Source organism: Eucyclogobius newberryi, unplaced genomic scaffold, assembly GCF_026437365.1.
Source record: "Eucyclogobius newberryi isolate DKJ021-1_F unplaced genomic scaffold, fEucNew1.0.hap1 SCAF_14, whole genome shotgun sequence".
Classification (NCBI taxonomy): Eukaryota; Metazoa; Chordata; class Actinopteri; order Gobiiformes; family Gobiidae; genus Eucyclogobius; species Eucyclogobius newberryi.
This window is the reverse complement of record NW_027315768.1, coordinates 12,382,652-12,403,509: the sequence shown is the minus strand read 5'-3', so window position 1 is coordinate 12,403,509 and position 20,858 is coordinate 12,382,652. Positions and strand designations below refer to the sequence as shown.

The 20,858-nt window shown below is 38.6% G+C and overlaps 2 protein-coding genes across 2 annotated transcripts in view; one reads left to right on the top strand and one right to left on the bottom strand.

Annotated features, from left to right (window-relative positions):
- Positions 1-8,006: 8,006 nt before the first annotated feature.
- On the bottom strand, positions 8,007-18,326 carry LOC140359149 (high affinity cGMP-specific 3',5'-cyclic phosphodiesterase 9A). The gene is made up of 14 exons (XM_072444015.1): positions 18,207-18,326; positions 17,159-17,320; positions 17,039-17,090; positions 16,818-16,920; positions 16,166-16,308; positions 16,030-16,089; positions 14,116-14,293; positions 12,394-12,516; positions 11,496-11,588; positions 11,347-11,414; positions 10,767-10,869; positions 9,681-9,785; positions 9,459-9,605; positions 8,007-8,206 (listed from the first exon to the last, which is right to left on the bottom strand). The coding sequence occupies exons 1-14, from the start codon at positions 18,292-18,294 to the stop codon at positions 8,063-8,065; spliced, it is 1,569 nt and encodes a 522-aa protein (XP_072300116.1). The 5' UTR covers positions 18,295-18,326; the 3' UTR covers positions 8,007-8,062.
- Positions 18,327-20,046: 1,720 nt separating this feature from the next.
- Positions 20,047-20,858, top strand: part of clasp1a (cytoplasmic linker associated protein 1a) — a 91,151-nt gene continuing 90,339 nt past the window's right edge. The window contains exon 1 of the mRNA XM_072444307.1: positions 20,047-20,201. The gene's annotated coding sequence lies outside the window, so the exon portion shown is untranslated. The remainder of the gene's footprint in view (positions 20,202-20,858) is intronic.

Genomic DNA, 20,858 nt, shown 5'->3' with positions numbered 1-20,858 from the left:
ATTGTTGTATTAATGTATTGTTTATACAATAAATAATTATGTGGCAACTGCAATAGTGTTGTAGTGTAAATGTAGCTTATGGTACACTTTATTGTTCCAAGGAATGTGGGCATATGATAGGGAATTAATAATCCGCAAATAAATAAAACATAACAAATGTATAAAAACAGGAAAGATGGAATAAATTGAGGGTCGTATTTCAAAAGTGCTTTGAAGTCATTAAAATATATAAAATAATTTAATTTAAAAGTCTGAGTTTCATTCCATAAGCATGGAGCAAAGTTCCTAAAAGGCCTTTCCCATAACTCTATGTTGATTCTGTGTGACTCTAAATAAACTTGTCCTGAGATCTGTCCTTAATCTGATGTTCAGCAAATGTGTTAAATAATCAACCAAAACCCCAATGAAAGCTTCTGAATAAACAAACCGCAGCTCTTCTCACATCCAATGATTCCCAACCACATTCCTAACCCTAACCCTTCTACTTTAGAATATCATTGACAGTAATGAGTTCTGCTGAACCTCAGAGCTAAACCTCAGAGCTGAACCTCAGAGCTGAACCTCAGAGCTGAACCTTAGAGCTGAACCTTAGAGCTGAGCCTTAGAGCTGAACCTTCGAGCTGAACCTTAGAGCTGAACCTTAGAGCTGAACCTTAGAGCTGAACCTTCGAGCTGAACCTTAGAGCTGAACCTTAGAGCTGAACCTTAGAGCTGAACCTTAGAGCTGAACCTTCGAGCTGAACCTTAGAGCTGAACCTCAGAGCTGAACCTCAGAGCTGAACCTTAGAGCTGAACCTTAGAGCTGAGCCTTAGAGCTGAACCTTCGAGCTGAACCTTAGAGCTGAACCTTAGAGCTGAACCTTAGAGCTGAACCTTAGAGCTGAACCTTCGAGCTGAACCTTAGAGCTGAACCTCAGAGCTGAACCTTAGAGCTGAACCTTAGAGCTGAGCCTTAGAGCTGAACCTTAGAGCTGAACCTTAGAGCTGAACCTTTGAGCTGAACCTTTGAGCTGGACCTTAGAGCTGAACCTTAGAGCTGAACCTTAGAGCTGAACCTTAGAGCTGAAACTTAGAGCTGAACCTAAGAGCTGAACCTTAAAGCTGAAACTGAGAGCTGAACCTCAGAGCTGAAACTTAGAGCTGAACCTTAGAGCTGAACCTTAGAGCTGAACCTTTGAGCTGGACCTTAGAGCTGATCCTTAGAGCTGAACCTTAGAGCTGAACCTTAGAGCTGAACCTTAGAGCTGAAACTTAGAGCTGAACCTAAGAGCTGAACCTTAAAGCTGAAACTGAGAGCTGAACCTCAGAGCTGAAACTTAGAGCTGAACCTTAGAGCTGAACCTTAGAGCTGAACCTTTGAGCTGGACCTTAGAGCTGATCCTTAGAGCTGAACCTTAGAGCTGAACCTTAGAGCTGAACCTTAGAGCTGAAACTTATAGCTGAACCTCAGAGCTGAACATCAGAGCTGAACCTTAGAGCTGAACCTTAGAGCTGGACCTTAGAGCTGGACATCAGAGCTGAACCTTAGAGCTGAACCTTAGAGCTGGACCTTAGAGCTGAACCTTAGAGCTGGACCTTAGAGCTGAACCTTTGAGCTGAACCTTAGAGCTGGACCTTAGAGCTGAACCTTTGAGCTGAACTTTAGAGCTGAACCTTAGAGCTGAACCTTAGAGCTGGACCTTAGAGCTGAACCTTAGAGCTGACCCTTAGAGCTGAACCTTAGAGCTGGACCTTAGAGCTGAACCTTTGAGCTGAACTTTAGAGCTGAACCTTAGAGCTGAACCTTAGAGCTGAACCTCAGAGCTGACCCTTAGAGCTGAACCTTAGAGCTGGACCTTAGAGCTGAACCTTAGAGCTGAACCTTAGAGCTGAACCTTAGAGCTGAACCTTAGAGCTGGACCTTAGAGCTGAACCTTAGAGCTGAACCTTTGAGCTGAACTTTAGAGCTGAACCTTAGAGCTGAACCTTAGAGCTGAACCTCAGAGCTGAACCTTAGAGCTGAACCTTTGAGCTGAACTTTAGAGCTGAACCTTAGAGCTGAACCTTAGAGCTGAACCTCAGAGCTGACCCTTAGAGCTGAACCTTAGAGCTGAACTTTAGAGCTGAACCTTAGAGCTGAACCTTAGAGCTGACCCTTAGAGCTGAACCTTAGAGCTGAGCCTTAGAGCTGAATGATAAACTGAGTTCAGAGGTTCTAACTCTGTTGCTGTAGAATGCACATATATAATATCAGCATCATCTAGAACCTAGAGAAATGTCGCCTGGATCAATCGTTTTCTATAATTAAGAGGAATGCTCTTTTTATTTCTACAGAAGAAACATTTGTCTTTAAGATGATTTGTCTTGTGCCTGAAGCGTATTCTTCTGTTCACCACCAGGTAATATGATATAACAGGAAGGTTTGAGAATACATAGTACATAGTACATCCCATGTGTGCCACATGGGATGTACTATTTTGTATTGAACAAGGATGTTTGCGGGCGAGTTAACCCAGTTTATTTTGGCACACTTGGACTGAATGTCATCTCTTGTTGATCCAAGAGCTCAGAAGAACATATTTTACTCTGTGGGTGAGTCAATAAGCATTTGACACAGCACTTAAATGCAACAAGTGACTTTGAGTTCATGTTTAGAAATATCCCATTCCAGTTTCCAATTCAATTCAGTTTATTTTTGGTAAAGACGTGATATGGGGAGTTCCATCTGAAATGACAATGGAGGAAGTCAGGGCAAACTTATGAGGAGGAAAGGAAAGAGGGGCTAAATGTCTACAGACAACCCGGGATGGAGGAAGGAGAGACGGTCAGGGTGTTTTCTTGGAGGAGGAAATCTGGCCAAAGAAGGATCTGGGCTTTCTAAGCAATAATGTTTGAGAATATGAATCCGGCCCAGTTCGGTGCTACAAATGTCAGAGGTTTTGTCATAGAGCAAATGTGTGTAAAGGAAAACTGAGATAGATGTGGATTATTCTGAATGTGGTTGAGAGAACCCTCAATGCTGTGACTGTGGAGGGGATCACAGTGTGGCCCATAAGGGTTGTGAGGAGTTAAAACGGCAAAGGGAGATCCAGCAGGAGAAGGTTCAGATGAAAATCACATGCAGAAGCTGCTAAAATGGTCAGTCATTCAAAATGAGGTGGTGAAACAAACCAGGCACACAAGGAAGCCATGGGGCCAAATCAAGAGGTTACGATTAACTTGAAGAGGTCACTTTCATACCTGCAGTAATAAATTCAACAATGGAGGCGAAATCAAAATCGTAGAGAACACAATTTAGAGTCAAGGCAGCAGAATGTAATCTGGGACTGAGGGATCTGACATGGAGGTGAGCAATGATCTGTACTATCAGGCAAGGCAGGAGAGGACACATGGTACACATAATAGTAGTAGTAGTAGTAATGTTTTTTGTATTGCAGTGGAATGCTAGAATTGTGTTGGCCAATGGACAGGAGTTTAAGAAATACATTGATGATTTACCTAGTAAACCGGAGTAAGTGTGTGTTCAGGACACATGGTTGCGATCAAATTTGGATTTTAGAATCAGGAGTATGTGTCTGTTAGATGTGACAGAGTGGCAGGAGCTGGAGGAGGATGTGTGGAGGGATCAGGAGTATGTGTCTGTTAGATGTGACAGAGTGGCAGGAGCTGGAGGAGGATGTGTGGAGGGATCAGGAGTATGTGTCTGTTAGATGTGACAGAGTGGCAGGAGCTGGAGGAGGATGTGTGGAGGGATCAGGAGTATGTGTCTGTTAGATGTGACAGAGTGGCAGGAGCTGGAGGAGGATGTGTGGAGGGATCAGGAGTATGTGTCTGTTAGATGTGACAGAGTGGCAGGAGCTGGAGGAGGATGTGTGGAGGGATCAGGAGTATGTGTCTGTTAGATGTGACAGAGTGGCAGGAGCTGGAGGAGGATGTGTGGAGGGATCAGGAGTATGTGTCTGTTAGATGTGACAGAGTGGCAGGAGCTGGAGGAGGATGTGTGGAGGGATCAGGAGTATGTGTCTGTTAGATGTGACAGAGTGGCAGGAGCTGGAGGAGGATGTGTGGAGGGATCAGGAGTATGTGTCGGTGGAAATTTGGACTAGAGAAGGCGAGTTAGCTGTGCTTCATTTTTATAATCCTTGTAATAAACTGGATCTGAATAAACTGCAGCAGATAGAAGGGATTCATTTTTTACCGCTTTAGGAATTACTTTAATGGAGAGATTATGTTATTATTATTTATTATTATTATTATTATTATTATTATTACTATTAGTTATTATTATATTATATTAACTGTCAGAGGAGAAAGGTTTGTTTAAATGATGGACGTGGGACGAGATGCGCGCACTGGAAATACTTCAGCTTTTAATTTGAGGCTGATTCCTAGAAGCATTACATATTGCAAGTATTTGTGAGTGGAAGGTGATGGGGGATACGACTATGGGCAGTGAGTATTAGTGCAAGGAATTTTAACTCAAGGAGGGTTTGGTGGGAGGTGGATGTTTGATAGGGCTGATTTCAATGTCTAAATGAGACAAGAGATGGGGAAGACATTGAAGCTATTGTGGTAGCGTGGTAGTGCTATTAAAGAAAACCAAAAACCTCTGTTATTCCCTTTTCAGATGCCATTTGATCAACCATATTCAAATTTGTCTTTCTAATCTGCTCTTGTAAAAAATAATCTCTGGTCAAGCCCAACACACAAACACAAAAAATCCAATGCTCCGGAACCTCCCGCCACAAGAACTCTGCTGTTGGACTCATGAACACTTAATAAACACTGTCACTTTAACCATAATTTAATCACTCTTTCTGCACTACATCTGTAAATCTAACTGTAAATGTTGTGTACATTGTAAGTATATTTTTATTTGTATCTTAAAGTAGATTTTAATTATTTTTCTTTTTGATTTTATATAGGTTGTTTTATCATTGTTCATTGTTTGTGAATTCTGTTCATTAGCAATGGCAATAAACCTTTCCTGATTCCGATTCTGAACAACTTCCTTAAAATGTTGACCTGCTTTATAGTAATTCCCCTTATTTGATTATGAATGACTTCAAGCTGTTTTGTTTGTTACCAGATCATTGCTAATGATAAAGAGACCACTAAATTGATATAAAATCATTGAACAGAATGTGCTTCACTACATTTGACCCATTACACTTTGGTCAGGAGTTTATTGTTTTGTGTTGCACCAAATTGTGAAGACTAGTTCCTTTGTTTGTGAATTCTGTTCATTGACAATGGCAATAAACCTTTTCTGATTCTGATTCTGATTCTGAGTCTGAGTCTGAGTCTGAGTACATATGAATGGAAGTATGGGAGAATCCACAGCCCCCAAAACTCACGCCACACTGGGAGAACCTATAAACTTATTTCCGACTCAAAATGGTCCATATAAAACATTTAAAAACTGATAAAAGACAAAACATCAAACAATACAATCCTCTTTTTTAATCCTTATAGACCTAAGCCCCCAGAATCTGACAGTACTCTTCTCGGGTGTTGTTAACAATTTTATAATTTCATTTTTGAATCACTGCATTTAGCGTGGGGGCATTATTATTGAACAAATAACAGACTGGCACTTTCAATAAAATGTAAAATGCATCATTATATGCAACCAGCAGCTCCCTATGTTTACTTTGACTGTAACCCCCTCAAAAGTGGGTGGTATATAGTGGTGTGCGCTCAGATTTGAATGTACGTGCCAGAATATTTCATCATCATCATCGTCACAAAAGTCACTCCTGATAATGTGACCAAGATATCTGACCTTTTCCACAACAAGCTCCTCTCCTAACAGATAAAACACAGTAAACACAGTCCTCACAGCCATAAATAGATTATTCACATATAAAAACATAAGTGAAAAGATCCCACCTTGGTTCAGATGTTACATCTAACATTTTATTGTATTTGCAATGAACAAATAAGGTTAATGGCCGACCGAACACATGTGGTGTTTGGAGTTTGCTCTGTCTTTATGGCTTCTTATTAGTCACAAGAAGTCCATGCAACAAAGACAAATGATAATAACAAAGGACGCGCTGGAGCTGGAAACAAAATAAAACTGTTCCGCGATCCAATGAAGACACACTCTCATCTTATACAATAGGAAGAAAAGAAAAGAAAGTACTTAAAGAAGCACTATGTAACTTTTCTGGTGGAGGGTCTGCACACTGCTGTACCTTAGAGATGCTCCACAGTAAATGTATCCATCTCCCAGGAGACAAGCAGATGCGTGTTCATCAAGATGCTATTTAGCAAGAAAGTGTATGTAATTGAATAAATGCCAGATAGATCAGCTTGATTGTTGCAGTGTGTAATGGTAACATGACATTTAACTTAAAAATATATAATAATATAATATATATATATATATATATATATATATATGTATATATATATATATATATATATATATATATATATATATATATATATGTATATATATGTATGTATGTATGTATGTATGTATGTATGTATATATATAACAATATAACATAACAATGAAGGTCTGTGTTGTGAGTGGATCTCTTTGTGATACGTAAATAATACAAAACTTATATTGTACAATACACACATTGAAGAAATAAGCTCTGTTCGAAGCTACATCATTAAATAGCCAAACACAATAGAAAACCATTATTTTAAGTGCAGCAGAGTTGCAGTTGTAAATAGTGAGTGTTTAAAAGAAATATAGACATAGAAAGAGGAAAATGGGCCGTCTGTATTCTTTTGGAGCTAGACATTAGCTGCCTCAGATGACAAATGACTTGGAAAATGTTAAGACTCACTCACCTTGTCCAAAACTATGTAGAGGGCCTCTGCTTTAAATGAGGAAGTCCATTGAATTCAACCAAAAATAATTGTAACCCACTAAAAAAAAGACTTGAAAGTCAGTGAATTCTGGATTCTTCTCTTGGTGCATTCTTATGTTTATTGTTTATCTCCCAGCTTTACTCCAGCTTAATCCCGCGTGCCCCCTACTGGACTTATAGTGCCCCCTACTGGACTTATAACACATTACACACGGCCCTTGTCAGAGCAGACATCCATAAGAAAGTGCTTAAAAAGGTTTCATTGGTTGGCTGACTTTTTTGTCAACAATGTAGAGGGAAAAATATTTACAATAGCTGTATTTTTCTAATGCACAATGTGGAACCTGATGTATGTGACATGAAATTAAGTTCAGAACAAAACTTTGTGAGACCAAAATGGAAATATTAGTGTATGTGCATTGCGAATTAGATACAATGACCTGAGCTTCAAAGAAATGTTGCCACCTCAGTACAATAGTTTTGTCAGTGAATATACACACCCAAGTATTTTGTTAAGAATCATGGTCTCTTACTGCCAACTTTCACACCCAACATCACTCAAACCTGGACACAAACGCAGAGAAAGTTGAATTGTTCTAAAATAAATGATAAGAACCTAACCTAAACAAAAAACTAAAGCTGCACTACATAACTGAGCAAGTCACCTACTTATGTCCAGTACTAAGTAACAGTAACAGTACTAGGCCTGAATCTGTAATGAGGTACTCCCTGGCCAAGTTACTGGTCAGATCTGTGGAGAGGTGACCCCACTCACAGTAACTATGCATGTTTATCAAGGTTTTTTGAGCAATTAAACCTCCTGTAATGAAATACATGCTACACCGATATGTTTTAGCAATAATATCTCCATGGAGACAAGCAATGCACCTTTTAAGTAAAATGTTAAAAAATAGTGTGTTTGGTATGTAAGAATAAAGTCTAAACACAAGTAACAGCACTCATTAAAACCTGTTTTAATTCATTTTCAAAACCCACAAATGTGCAAATATTCTATATTTCTTGCGGGGATGAAACAGCGCAGTGGAAATACAAAATCAATTCATAATAAATGCACAGTTGAAGCAGATCTATATAATACAATTTCTGTCCTTTAAATTGCCTCAAATAACATGACTAAATCTCTGTGCATTTGTCAAATTTCACAGTACATAAGAATGAACTGAATTTACAGTTCATTCTGACACTCCACGTATGTCACTGGGGGCGGTACTTCAGTAGACCCCTCCCCATCACTTTAACTCTGTTTTGGAGGTCTCTGGTCCTGATGTGGTCTGGTTTTCAGCTGAACTCATGCTGCTCTTGGCACGGTCCAGAGCCTTCTCCATCTCCGTGTAGTAGTCCAGAGCTTTACGCACCGGGTCAATGATGTGGAGCTGCAAAAGAAAGAGCGGGTCAGTCCTTTGTCTCAGTTCTACTCATGACCTGGAGGTTCTGCTGCTGCTGCTGCTGCTGTGTTTGACCTTAGCAGAGGAAGCTACAGCAAGAAGCCATAGTTTTTTTATGTGCTCACCCATAAAGGCATGTTATGATAATGTCAGTTACACAGGAGGAAAATTTCACTCAAAACCAAGCCCCAAATTAAACTTTGACAAGACCGTAACTAAACCAAGACTAGAACAGGACCAAGACAAATCTGCATCAGAATCTACAACTAAAACTCAACCATCTTTTTGCCTAAATTCTAAGGTGCCAATAATAATTTGTACTGTAAGGGTGCGGTCACACTTGCACACCCACCGCATCAAAGTTTGGACTAAAACTTTGGACTAAACCAATACTAAACCAGCTTTTGCCCATGTGTGATTGTTACCGCACTAAAACATGAACAACAGGCTCCGGCCCTGGTTAAATAAAGGTCAATAAATACTTGCCACCGACCAGGGGACAAGGGGATTCGAGATTTGCATTTAGACAAACATGACCAACACCCAAGGAAAAATGACTTGATTATGTCAAGTAGATATAATATTGACTGTTATTATAAAAAATATACTCTGCAGCCAAACAATCAGTCATCTGTTAAACTATATAGAGGTTAAGAATGGCAGATACAGTATTTAAAGGTGCACTATGTAACTTTTCTGGTAGAGGGTCCGGTTCTGGCTTGTCTTGTCGTTTCTCCCGTTTGAGTTCTGATTTACTCCAGGTTTAGTCCACGTTTTAATCTAAACTGCAATATGTCAATACTTTGCCTGGAATATTTCACATTATAATATTAAACTTATATAATCTCCACGGAGTCAAGCAGGTGACACACCCAAACCATGTTACAGGTCAGATCTATGGAGAGGCGACCCTGCTTACAGTGAGAATGTATGTTTTAAAGAATATTAGAGCAATAAAACACCGGTAATAGAATAAAAGTAATATTGATCAGCATAATAATGTCATACTGTGGAACATTCCAAGCAAAGCAGTAACATCTCCATGGCAACAAGCTAATGTGGCTCACCCCTAACCAGTTGCATAGTGGACCTTTTAGGTGGATAACTGTAATAAGTGCTTGTGTAGTCGAAAACATGTCGAAATGTTCTCTCAGACAACCAACAAGGTCTAATTATGGAGAAAAAAGTTAGTATTTTTTAAACACTGTTTTTTAGACAATAAATAATAGTCTTAAATTACCTCAAGACATGGAAAGAGATTAGCCAGTTCGATAAACAGCGGAAGCAGGACAAATCTGATGAAGCCAGTTTGGGACGAGGGCTTGGTCACTTTGTCCCGGTCCATGAAGGGCGTGACGGGAAGCCCCTCTAGCTTTTCCACGTCACTCTGCACACACATACGGTATCAAAATGGCCGCCTTTTGTATATTTAATTTAGTTGTATATTGTATGATGGAGTGACCTGGTTGTAGAACTCTTGCAGCAGACAGTCCAGCCAGGGCTCGGCTACTTCCATGGGCCGCGCCTCGTTGGATATGTCGCTCACTTTGATCAGGATCATCATTAACTGAGATGAAGATGATCAAATTAATCTTCCTTTCTTTATAAATCACATTATTGATTTTTAAAGAATGTCCTTATTCATATAGCATTGCCTGAGTGATTACAAATAACTTCTCTGACCCCATTGTGCATTGTGCTAGTGATATAGTGACCTCTAGTGGCAAAGTGGTGAATAGATTCTGTTTTAGGAAATTATTTTGTTGATTGTGTGCTTTGTTGTGATTAGGAATGTTAAGAGTATTTGGTTAAGTTATTTAGTTATTTTGTAAAAGTCTTAACATGCTGCCAGTGATTATCCATCTGTAACTTGCTCGCTGCTGTCAGATATCTTTTATTTGGATTTATTTGAGCAAGACTCGGCTAAAGAGACTGAATAGAACGAGAAGTGAAGAGTCGTGCTATTACGGCAACCGGAATTAGCCGGGCCGATTGTGAAAAGGGCCAATTATAGCCAAAAATATCAACATTTAGGGAGAAAAAATGGAAGCTCCTCCTCCAAGCCAAGTACGAGTCAGGTTTGTGGAGATGCAAGCTATTGGAAAAACACAAGGATGTATGTTTTTCTATGTTTTTAAGTGCAATGAAAACATGCTTTTAATGCTGACTGGGGCTTTCATTCAATTTATATGGACAAATATATATAAATAAAGAACATTATGTTTTTGACCTGCTTTTAACCATAACTATAACATTGTATATTATGACATTCCTAGTTTTAATTCATAATCTATTCTTAGTTGTGCACACTATGTAGGATTCTCAAATATAGGGCTATATATAACACATGTATAGTGTTGTATCCCTGTTAAGATAAACAGATACACAAATATTCTTTGTTTACACAGGTTTCAGCCATTACATTGAAAGTAATAGTATTGTTTTGATCAATTATATAACCCTGACTTCACCAGCCTTCCATAGAAGTCCTAACTGGGGATCCACTACTATTATGACAAAATGCTTTATATGTTTTATTTTTGCTCACGACATCTCGGTGATCCTTGTTGCTGAAGTCAAATGCGGGAAGCAGAGACTTGAACTTGTTGAGGATCTCGTTGTGTCTGAACATATCTGTGGCTAAAATGCATCTGAAATCAAATCAAAGGACGCGTTTACATGACATCATAACATTATAGAATTCTAGATTACCTATAGTTTAAAATTGAGTTGGAGGACAGGGCAGTTTTCTAGAGCTTGCTGTATAACTGTCAGATTGCAGATTTGTCGATCTGGTTTATGGTTCTTCTTGTATACGGGCCTATTCACATGAAACGAAAACAGGCACAAAGCTCAATGTCTTTTCTGTCAGGATAAATAAACAAAAGTAAAATATGTTGTAGAAAATTTTGAAACATTTTGAGAAATTGGTGCCATTTTTCCACAAAACGTGATTGTTTTCAGTGGAAAAAGCCTAAGATTGTTCAACATTTGTGATTTTTCTTTCAGAAAAGGTGAATCTTCCATAGAGTTACAAAGACCACTGCCCTCTAACAAAATTCTAAAACTCTAAAACAGCCTTTTATTGAACTGAACACTTTTCTGTTCAGTCCAACATCAGTTCTTACTTGATGATGCCCTCTCTGATCCGTTTGTACTGGTCCAAAGACACATTTTTGAAGATGTTGCACTCTGTCTGTAAAACATGAACCACAATCATTTCAAATCATTCTTTACATTTGAATTATGGTACCGGTAAATCATTTCAGCACCAAACCTTTTCCAGGATCTCAAAGGCTACAGCGCAGTGATGGTTTTCCAGAGGGGAGATGTCATTGTATCGAAGTGCAAGTTCTGTCCGGGCATTTATCTAACACAAAAACAATATCTGATAAGCTGAAACAAAAAGAGAATATTACACGGAACTAGGGTTGATGCTTTTGAAATATTAAATTGTGGTATTATTTTTAATGTTGGAATTGTAGGTAGATTTGCAATATCTGTTTTCAAATCAAATGTGCCTGAGCAATAACATATGCGTAAAGACTTTTCAACTAATACATTCATTTCAGAATATTTTTGGAGAGGGTCATCACGTTTTAAACACCCTACAGAGGCAAAATGTTGTCTATAGCAGACATTATATTACCTAAATACATACACATTTTTTCCATTTACAGAAAAGTGCATAAATGTTTGCAGATGTTGCGGTTGTAAATGGAAATAATAGTTTTACACCAATCAAGTCGCAGTTTGTGAAGAAAAGTTGAAAAATAAGTTGAAAATGACAGGAAGTAGATCAGAGTTCAGACTAGGGAAACTCAGATTTCCACAATTTACATTTTACACACAAGAAACACATTTTTCTGACCAATTAAACATTAAAAATGTGTTTGCATATATTTTTATCTGTCTAATGATCATTTCTGTGATATTAGGGGTTTTGCCAGGTAGCAGTTATGGAATTTCCTAGTGTGATGTCATAATTTACAATCCGGAAGTGCAATTATAAGCCTAAAAACTGGTCAAACTGGGTAAAAATATGTACCTACATTTCAGTCAAATGCATAGTCCAAACTGTCATTAGATTGTGATTAATTGGGCCGCATAAATAATGAGGAACAAACCTACTGTTGCACATAGTAGGTGTAAAAGCTACTTGTTGCCGTGGTTACCTGGTAGGCGTTGTTGTACCCTGTGTGGTCGAGGTCGTGGCACACTGCAGAGGTCAACATTATGAGCAGGTCGATACTGTCCATCTGACTCCTGAGGTCAGTCAGCCAAATCAGACCGTACATCTGCACGCAACAAGCGCCAAACCACATGTTAACATAAAGGAAATGTATCCAAAACAGTTGTGTTTTACTGTATTTACTTCAAAAACTGAAAAGTATCTAAAACAAAAAGTATGAAATCGTATTACACTGGGTTCTCTTGAACATATAATACTTTATTGGACTCAATTTTGTTACTTAAAGCAGAAGCAAAAATACAACTGAAGTAAAAGTGAAGAAATGACAAATCAATGTACTTGAGTAAAACGATTGAGTAAAAGTATTTCTGACAGAGTTTGTGTAATAAAGTATCAAAAGTAGTGATCTGGATAAAACAAATTTGTAGATTTTGTTTATCTGAATGGATTTCCTACTTTTTCTTGCTGTTTTTATTTGTATTTTTTATGTTTGCTCAAAGTAGAGGTGAGTCAAAGCAAACTATGAATGTGCTGAAATACCGAAAAGTACTTTGTCCTTTCTACTCCACAAAATTTTAAACATGACTACAAAGTAAAGATACCTGCTCTCAAGCGTATTACTTATGTAGTTTATTGCTCTCCACCACTGCATATATAATGTATCTAATATCCAATCAATCAGAAGAAAGAGCTGCTGATTGGCTGTAAATGGATATCACCCTGCTTTACTTTGTGTCTGAAAAAGCTGATCTTAAGGTGTGCTAGAGGCAAAAAAAATACAAAAAAACATGCTATTTGTGAGAGCTAGGAGTTAGAAAGGTTTAAATACCTATGAAGTTTAAAGACGTCCTTATTTCAGTGTTTGACTCAAGTGGCTCACGCTTGGATTTGTAAACTAATATGTGAGCTGAAGTTATGTATAAAGTTGGCGTGGCACACAAAGTGAAAAGGTTTTATTTGACTGGGGAAAGACTCCGTTACACTCACTCTGTTACATTTGTTTGAGTAACTTTTTTAAGAAATTGTACTTCTTGGAATGCATTCTAAGACTATACTTTTACTCCCACTTGAGTCATATTTTGAACTGAAGTACCAAGGTCTTGGCTCCTTTTCCCACTATGAGAAAACCGACCACTAGAAAAACCTTTTGTTGACAAAATAAATGATTTATTTGCGCGTTTTTTTGCCCCGCTTTGTCAGTTATGGTTTCGTTTTTCAAATCCTTGTGTATATCCTTTGAAAATACCAGATTGTCTGTATTATTGAATATTTTTTCCTTCCAATTACATTAACCTAAAATTATAAATCAGATGTCACTTCCAGACAGTTACTCTTGGTTAAGTAACAGTTTCCCCAATTACTTTTTTACTTTTACTTGAGTAATATCTTTGTCCACTGCTTTGTACATCTATTATTTTGACTTAACTTTACTCTTACTTGAGTAAAATCCTTGGAAACTCTACCCACTTCTAGAAAAAAGGTAGGAATATTCTACAAGCTGTCCGAAACACACGACACAGAAATGGTAACAACTACACATGTGCAGAGCCTTTAACCACTAAATCACCAGCAAGCGTGCTACAGTAGTTTATACAAGGTTGTTCGAGAAAAAACCTTGCTTACAAATGCAACACATTAGACCTGATTTCCCCCCTCTCTCCCTTTCTTTCCTCTGTGATTGCCCTTGGTGGCACGCCCTGCTCACCATCTGTGTGACGCAGAAGCAGTGTTTGAAGTTGTGGAAGGGGATGTTGTTGTATCGGCGGTACACCTCGAATAGGAACTGCTGCAGGACCTCGGGCTCGATGTTGAAGGTGGTGATGAAGTCCAGGTCTGTGTACATGAGCTGGAGAAGCACCATGATCTCTGCATCCTCCCACTGCCTGCAGAGAAAAACACACTTAGTCTGTCAATTGGAGAAAAGGTTTGAAGCGTGAACCTTATATCTGCCTGAAGGGAGGAGCTAGCTACACTAAAACTGACACATCCTATAGTTGTTTACAGTGAGGGGAATTTTTTGGCAGTTTATTGAACAACCCTAAAATGTGAAGTGTAATCTGAGTCATATTTTGCCATTTCTTTTTAATATCATGCTCTGATAAGTTTCATGTTTACTTTGTTTTAATTTAGGCCTGAGGATGGAGGTGTAAATTGGTGATAAGTTGTACCTTAAACCCATATTTCTGTTCAGTGATGGATTTTTTGACATATGTCCCATCTTAGGCTCCTCTTTCAAAGCACAACTTCTCCTTTACTTGGATCTGTGCTTCACCATCCTTAAACAAAGAAATATATGCACTCTTACTTGACCTACGAGGACATAGGTGACAATTTTGTCGATCCATCCATCCATCTACCCGTTCACATTTAATTTATTTAATGCATTTATTTAATTTTATTTAATTGTATTTATTTAATTCAATTTATTGAATTTGTTGAATTCATTTGATTTATTTATTTAATTTATTGAATCTATTGAAATTATTTATTTCAGGGACAGTGCATATTAAAAAAAAATTCTGAAAATTTAAACTGCCAGATTCATTCAAACATTCTTTTCTATTTTCTGGCAGCTGCTTACAGTCAGCCTTAAACAGGGAATTAAAAAAAATAAAAAAATAAAGCAATGATTTTACATAGAAGTTAGAAATATTACATTAGACACATCAATCATCCAGGTCCAGACAACAGACACATAATCGAGCACATACATAACTTATAGAAAACAAACACACAGAGAGACACACACATTTGATCATTTTAAAATTGGGTCCAGCACTCATACTACACATTTTATCCAGAATTTCTGGGGAACTTCAAAAACAATGATATGGTAAACTCTGAAATAAATTGCAAAATAAAGATTGAAAGTAAAAATAAAATAATGTGTTGGTTCCTTGTGTACATTCTCTTAAAAAAATTGCCATAATATCCTCATTTGTCTTATTATGGAGCGTAGGTTTTGAAAGCGTTGAACAATAGCAAGAGGTTCAGCGAATGCGGCATGAATGGCCTCTTGAAAATGCACTGGTTGTTTAGACCTTTATGAAGACGGCCTTTTGATGAGAACGGCCTTTTCATATTGAGATTACGGAGATGAGAAAGGAGGAGAAGATAAGATGCTGTGGTTTTTAAAGAGATTTGCCAAAGAGGTGTAGACCGGACCTTTAGACAGAGAAACAGGAAGCAGGTGCACTGCCCAACTGATCTAAGGATTGTACACAAAAGCAAGCAAGCAATTATTACATCCAGACAAGCCTTTGATATTGCTGTTTTTACTATTTACAGATCCATGTTTCAGGTTTTGTGATATTGTAAAATTGCAAAACCTCACTTTCCTTCCTCATATCCTAATTATTCACAGTAAAGAGTTGCTTTTCACCACTTTCAGAGGACAGAGTGGACGCTAACAATACAGCAATCCAATCCAGCTTTGTTTGAAAAGCCCCATTTTGTAAATATGATAGTTGTTTATATCTAACAGCATTACTTCCTGGTTAAATGTCTTTTCCAGGTATAAATAGGTGTAAAGTTGCGTAAAGCCATCCAAAAGCCAGACGTTTGATCACTAATCCCGTACAACAAACTAATCCAACATGAATGTCTCTGATCATCTCACCAGTTATCGAACGTTGGGGTTTTCAGATACTGGCGGACCTCTTCTGACACCTCCAGGGAGCTGAAATTACCGTAGTAAGTAAAGGTAAAAGCAGACTTGATAAGAGTTTATGGGCGTGTCGTTTTCATGCACTTGCCTCATCTGAATGAACTTCTCCCGCACATGCTCACACTCTTCTCTGGTCTTCCTCAGGGTTCTCTTGTGGTAAAAAGGAGAGGGTTTGTGTGTTCCTTCAGACAGGTCTTTGAACAGACCCAGCCAGCTCAGGTGCTCCACACTCTGGGAAGCAATTACAGATACAAAATCAATAAATATAACAGCGTAATAAAAACAAACAAACATGCTAAATAAATAAATATGAGGATTTAACACAAAAGAAGCACAGGATTTTGGTGTACTTTTACATGAATAAATGAAGTATTGAAAAGTATTGCGACCAGCTGACCCATGTCCAGGGTTTGCCCCGCCTAAGGCCCAAAGTCACTGGGAAAGGCTCCAGCTCCGAAAGAAAATGAATTAATTTGTGATTTTCATCATCGGTACGCTTTCTTCGTAAATATTGTCTATGTAAAAGCCTTTAGTCAGCATAGTATTACCTTCATCTGGTTAGCTCTCAGTGTACAAAAGAAATAAATCCTTTGACTTGTCGACTAAAAAATAATTGCTGACTAGTCGAATACTAAAACAATTGTTAGTTGCAGCTCTCGTTCTGGCTCAAACACTAACAAGGTTGCTAACTGGAAACTTGAATAAGTCGACAAAACCATGCAAACAAAATTGCTACTTACCTCTAGTTTCTCTCTGAAAGAATCCACTTGTTTCTTCATTTCATAAACAACAGCTGGAGTCTCACCACCTTCGATTATAATCTTCTTCTCCAAGCCCTGCAATCTGACAGCGCACCACTTTGAAACTAATAAACCATTTTTCTTCCAATGCAACAGATTTGTTCAGAGCTTCAGGCCTCTACATCTCTACCACATTTGAACATTGTCTGTTCTTTTTGTACCTTTTTTCCATGGACAAAAGGTCAAATCCCAAAGCACCAGCTAGCTCTTCTCCTAGCATCAGAACAACAAACATGTCAACTCACAGAATTCACTATATAACCCGTGCTGCCTTAAGTTACCTAAGGGCTCGCTGTTGTAGTCCGCTGCCACCACTTCCAGTTTGTAGCAGGAAGTCGGGCTGTTGGGTTCCAAACTGGGAGAGATGTTGATGATGTTTCCTTTAGGGTTGTATAGTTTCAAAATGTCATGTGGGCCGGCCTCAGCAGCACAGCGGAACACATCTGGAAAGAAGAAAACAAAATATATTGAGAGACAGGCCTGCAGCTCTCAAACAATCAAAAGTAGTGGGGGGCAAAAACACAACCTTGAAGGACTCCTCCAGATATTGATCCAAAACAACATGGCTCAGGAGTTCCTAACATTCCTAACCTTGAAGCCATCCAAAAGAAACCCAATCAAACCAAAGAAACTTGTGAATGAGAAAAAAATATATACCTAAACTACAAATCCATCTATTTTTGAGAATAAATGTATCACGCATTTAAAAAGACAATTTTTTCCCCCGTGTCACTTATTTTTTCCTGAGATGTTCAGCGTTGCCTGGAATGTTCACAGTGTGGCATTGAAGTTATCTATCTAGCATTTTCTCTATTTCTTACTGTGAGCTGTGTCGCCTCTCCTCAGGTCTGACTTGTAACTTGGGCTGGTGGCGCTACTTGCTTGGCGCTATTGTAGAACGTTCCAGAATAAGCTACAAAATCTCCACAGAGACAAGCAAAGTTACATAGTGCACCTTTTTTCATTTTTACCTTTAGGAAAATAGCAGATTATATAGAACTGCATTATTCTCCTCATTGTTGGTGGTTAATTAAAATGAAACGTAACATAATATAAACAAAACAAAAGGTGAAACACATTGGCCGTGTAAGTAAGAACTCAGATAAGTGTGTAAGTGCAGGACAAATGGAAAACTTAAGCAGAGAGGAGCTGTCAAAGGCAGCTGCGATCGGGGAAGCTTAGCCCACCTCCAGAACACTTCCATTCATTTGATTTTAGTGGCAACAGGAAGTCAATGAAATAACTCAAAGTACATAAGTAATAACCTACCTTGCACGTGCTTCATCGGAGCCATTTTCACACTTATTGGATCTTACTTGTGTGACGTACCTTTGAGATCCTGGGCTGGACAATCCACGGGGAACTCTGCCCGCTCTGGTCGTCCATTGACAGTGAAGTAGATGATTTTGGTCTCCATGTCGCCCGACCAGAAGCTCCAGGAGGATTGATGCTTTGTCTGTAGGTTTTACTGTGAGCCTACCTTCATTAACGCACAACACACTCCTCCCATTGGCTGCACGCTCCTCCTCGTTCATCACTCCTCCCACAGAGGAGTGATGAACGAGGAGGGAGGAGAGGGGCAGTCAACTCTTTCAGACAGAATGTAGATTTTACATTTAACCTAAGATTATGTGGGATCTTGTAATATTAGATATTTATAGGTGAAGGTGTTAGATGTTCTTCCTTTACAATGACTTTTGTAACCTTAAACAGTCAAACCATATCCAGAGTAAATAATGGATAAATTCATGTATGAGTGTATTTGTACAAGCAACAAAAACGTGGCAAAGAAGGAAAATTGAGAATATTTTTGAGTAGGTATAAATGCTGCTATGTCCAAGAAGGTTCAAATAAAGATCAGTCGTCATGGGAGCCTAAATTGAATATGTGAAATTCATCACTGGGAGAGCGGTAGAGCAGCAAGACACTTAACCCGCTTCGCCCCAAGTGTCTGTGTACAACTGGTGTGTGACTGTGTGTGTGAATGTGTCGTTCCTTGATGTAAAGTGTGTTTGGCACCTTTTAATAACTGCAACGCAAATTCACCCTAGGGTGCTCACAAATACTCTTAACCTAACCTTATTCATTTTATACTCTGTGATACTCTCTGCTGTTCTTACAAATACAAAAATCAAATACTGTGTTTGACCGTTCTCTGGGACTCCTGCAGCTCCACAAACACAAACACAAACACAAACACACACAGTCACACAAACTAATGTCACCGAGCCCTGAGGGGAGGGGCTAGTGCCAAAGATCCCCAATGGAAAATGATTTAATAGACCCATGATTACTGGGCTCATAATGTATAAATTCTGTCATCTTCAGGACAGGTTATTACTTTTTACTTGTGTGATTGTATATTTAAAAATAGTGTGTATAATCGGGGACGTGCACTGATATTTTGAGGGACAGGTGCTCTACCATGAAATAAAAAGGGCGTATTATAAAATTATGGTTCTTAAGAAATTACTCTTAGATTTGTACCTGGGCTAAATCTGTGCACAAGCCTGTTTATAATGGAAATCAATGAATCATCATCAAAAGTTCTGCTGTGATAGAGGGCTCAGGAGTAATGTCTGCCCAAAGTTAGATTTTAAAAAAATCTTGCCATTATTATGTGATACTTGTCATTGTGTTTCCTCCTTAAAAATATATTTGTAGCTCTCTGATCTTGTCAGGTTTTGTCTGGTCTTGTTTTAAGAAAAATAGTTTAGCTGATAATTTCAGATGAAATATGACAATTCAGCCTCAAAATGTTATTATTTCACTTATTTTTGGATAAGCCATTTATCCATTCTTTTACCATTTGCAGCGTATAATAATACAAGTCATAATCAATCAAACTTCAGCCACATTCTGTTTCAGACTTTGTTTAATGCTGCAAATGTAAAAAAATCAGATTCAGGGTTGCATTATTCATTTGAGAAAGAGCAATTTTGTGTGCATTTGTCTCTCATGGCAGCTTAACCTGTGAGTACATGAATAAAACCTGAAGTAAATAACAATGCAACAACGCGACCTTAATAACTGCACATACACACATTCCCCAGCAGATGTCAGCAGATCTCCACTCTCTCCATCTTCTCTCTTTTTTTTTCTACCATTGCCATGCGACAGTTCACCAAGTGCCAACATCATCCCGGTGCGGACCGCGCATGCGCCGGGCGATCCCATTCTTGTCCTGCAGGCAGCAACATTCCGGGTGGAGAGGAGAGAAAGACAGACACAAGAAGATATTTCAGGCCGTGGACTACTGTATATTCACTGTGCCCGGACCAGAGCCGTGTTCGCGAGACTGTGGTGGCTCTTTAGCGGGACATGGTGAGTGCTGAGGCGGATGGAAAGTGCTCCTTTCCCCCGGCTTCTTGACATTACTTTGCCTTTGTGCCGCTGCTTGTAATCTGACGTTTCATTGAATAGAAAGGCTTCGCTTGGGGCTAGCTTTAGCCTCGATCACTCCACACCCACTTTGGGGAAAGAAAAAGGTGAAGCTGTTGTTATGTTAAAAAGGTGAGGGGGAATATGTCGTAAATATACAAAAGTGGTGGAATTCAAGAGCAGATTGTGTTGATGGTTTGCCAAAGTGTCAGGGCTGGGTGATGTTGAGGCTTTGAGTTAGCCTAGCAGCAGCTAATGTTGCACAAAAAGCAAATAGCTGTGTGTGCTGAAGTAGACAAGGATGACTGGGGCTTCAGACACCTGCAATTACACTGTTATTATGCCAATCGTGTTATGACGATCCCTATTCTATTCTGCCATAATCCTTTGTTGTGTTTGATTGCTGGATCCAGCCCAAAGATATGTTGTTTAGTCAAGGTAGTTTATAGTGATTGGGCTCATTCAAAACAATTAATTTGTCATATTCAATTGGTAAATTTATTATTGTTATTTTTGTTTTGTAATAGTAAATGAAATTGTAATGAAATTAAATGGTAAGGTCTTTGTGGTCTGCAGCCAAAGGATCTATGTGTCAATCAG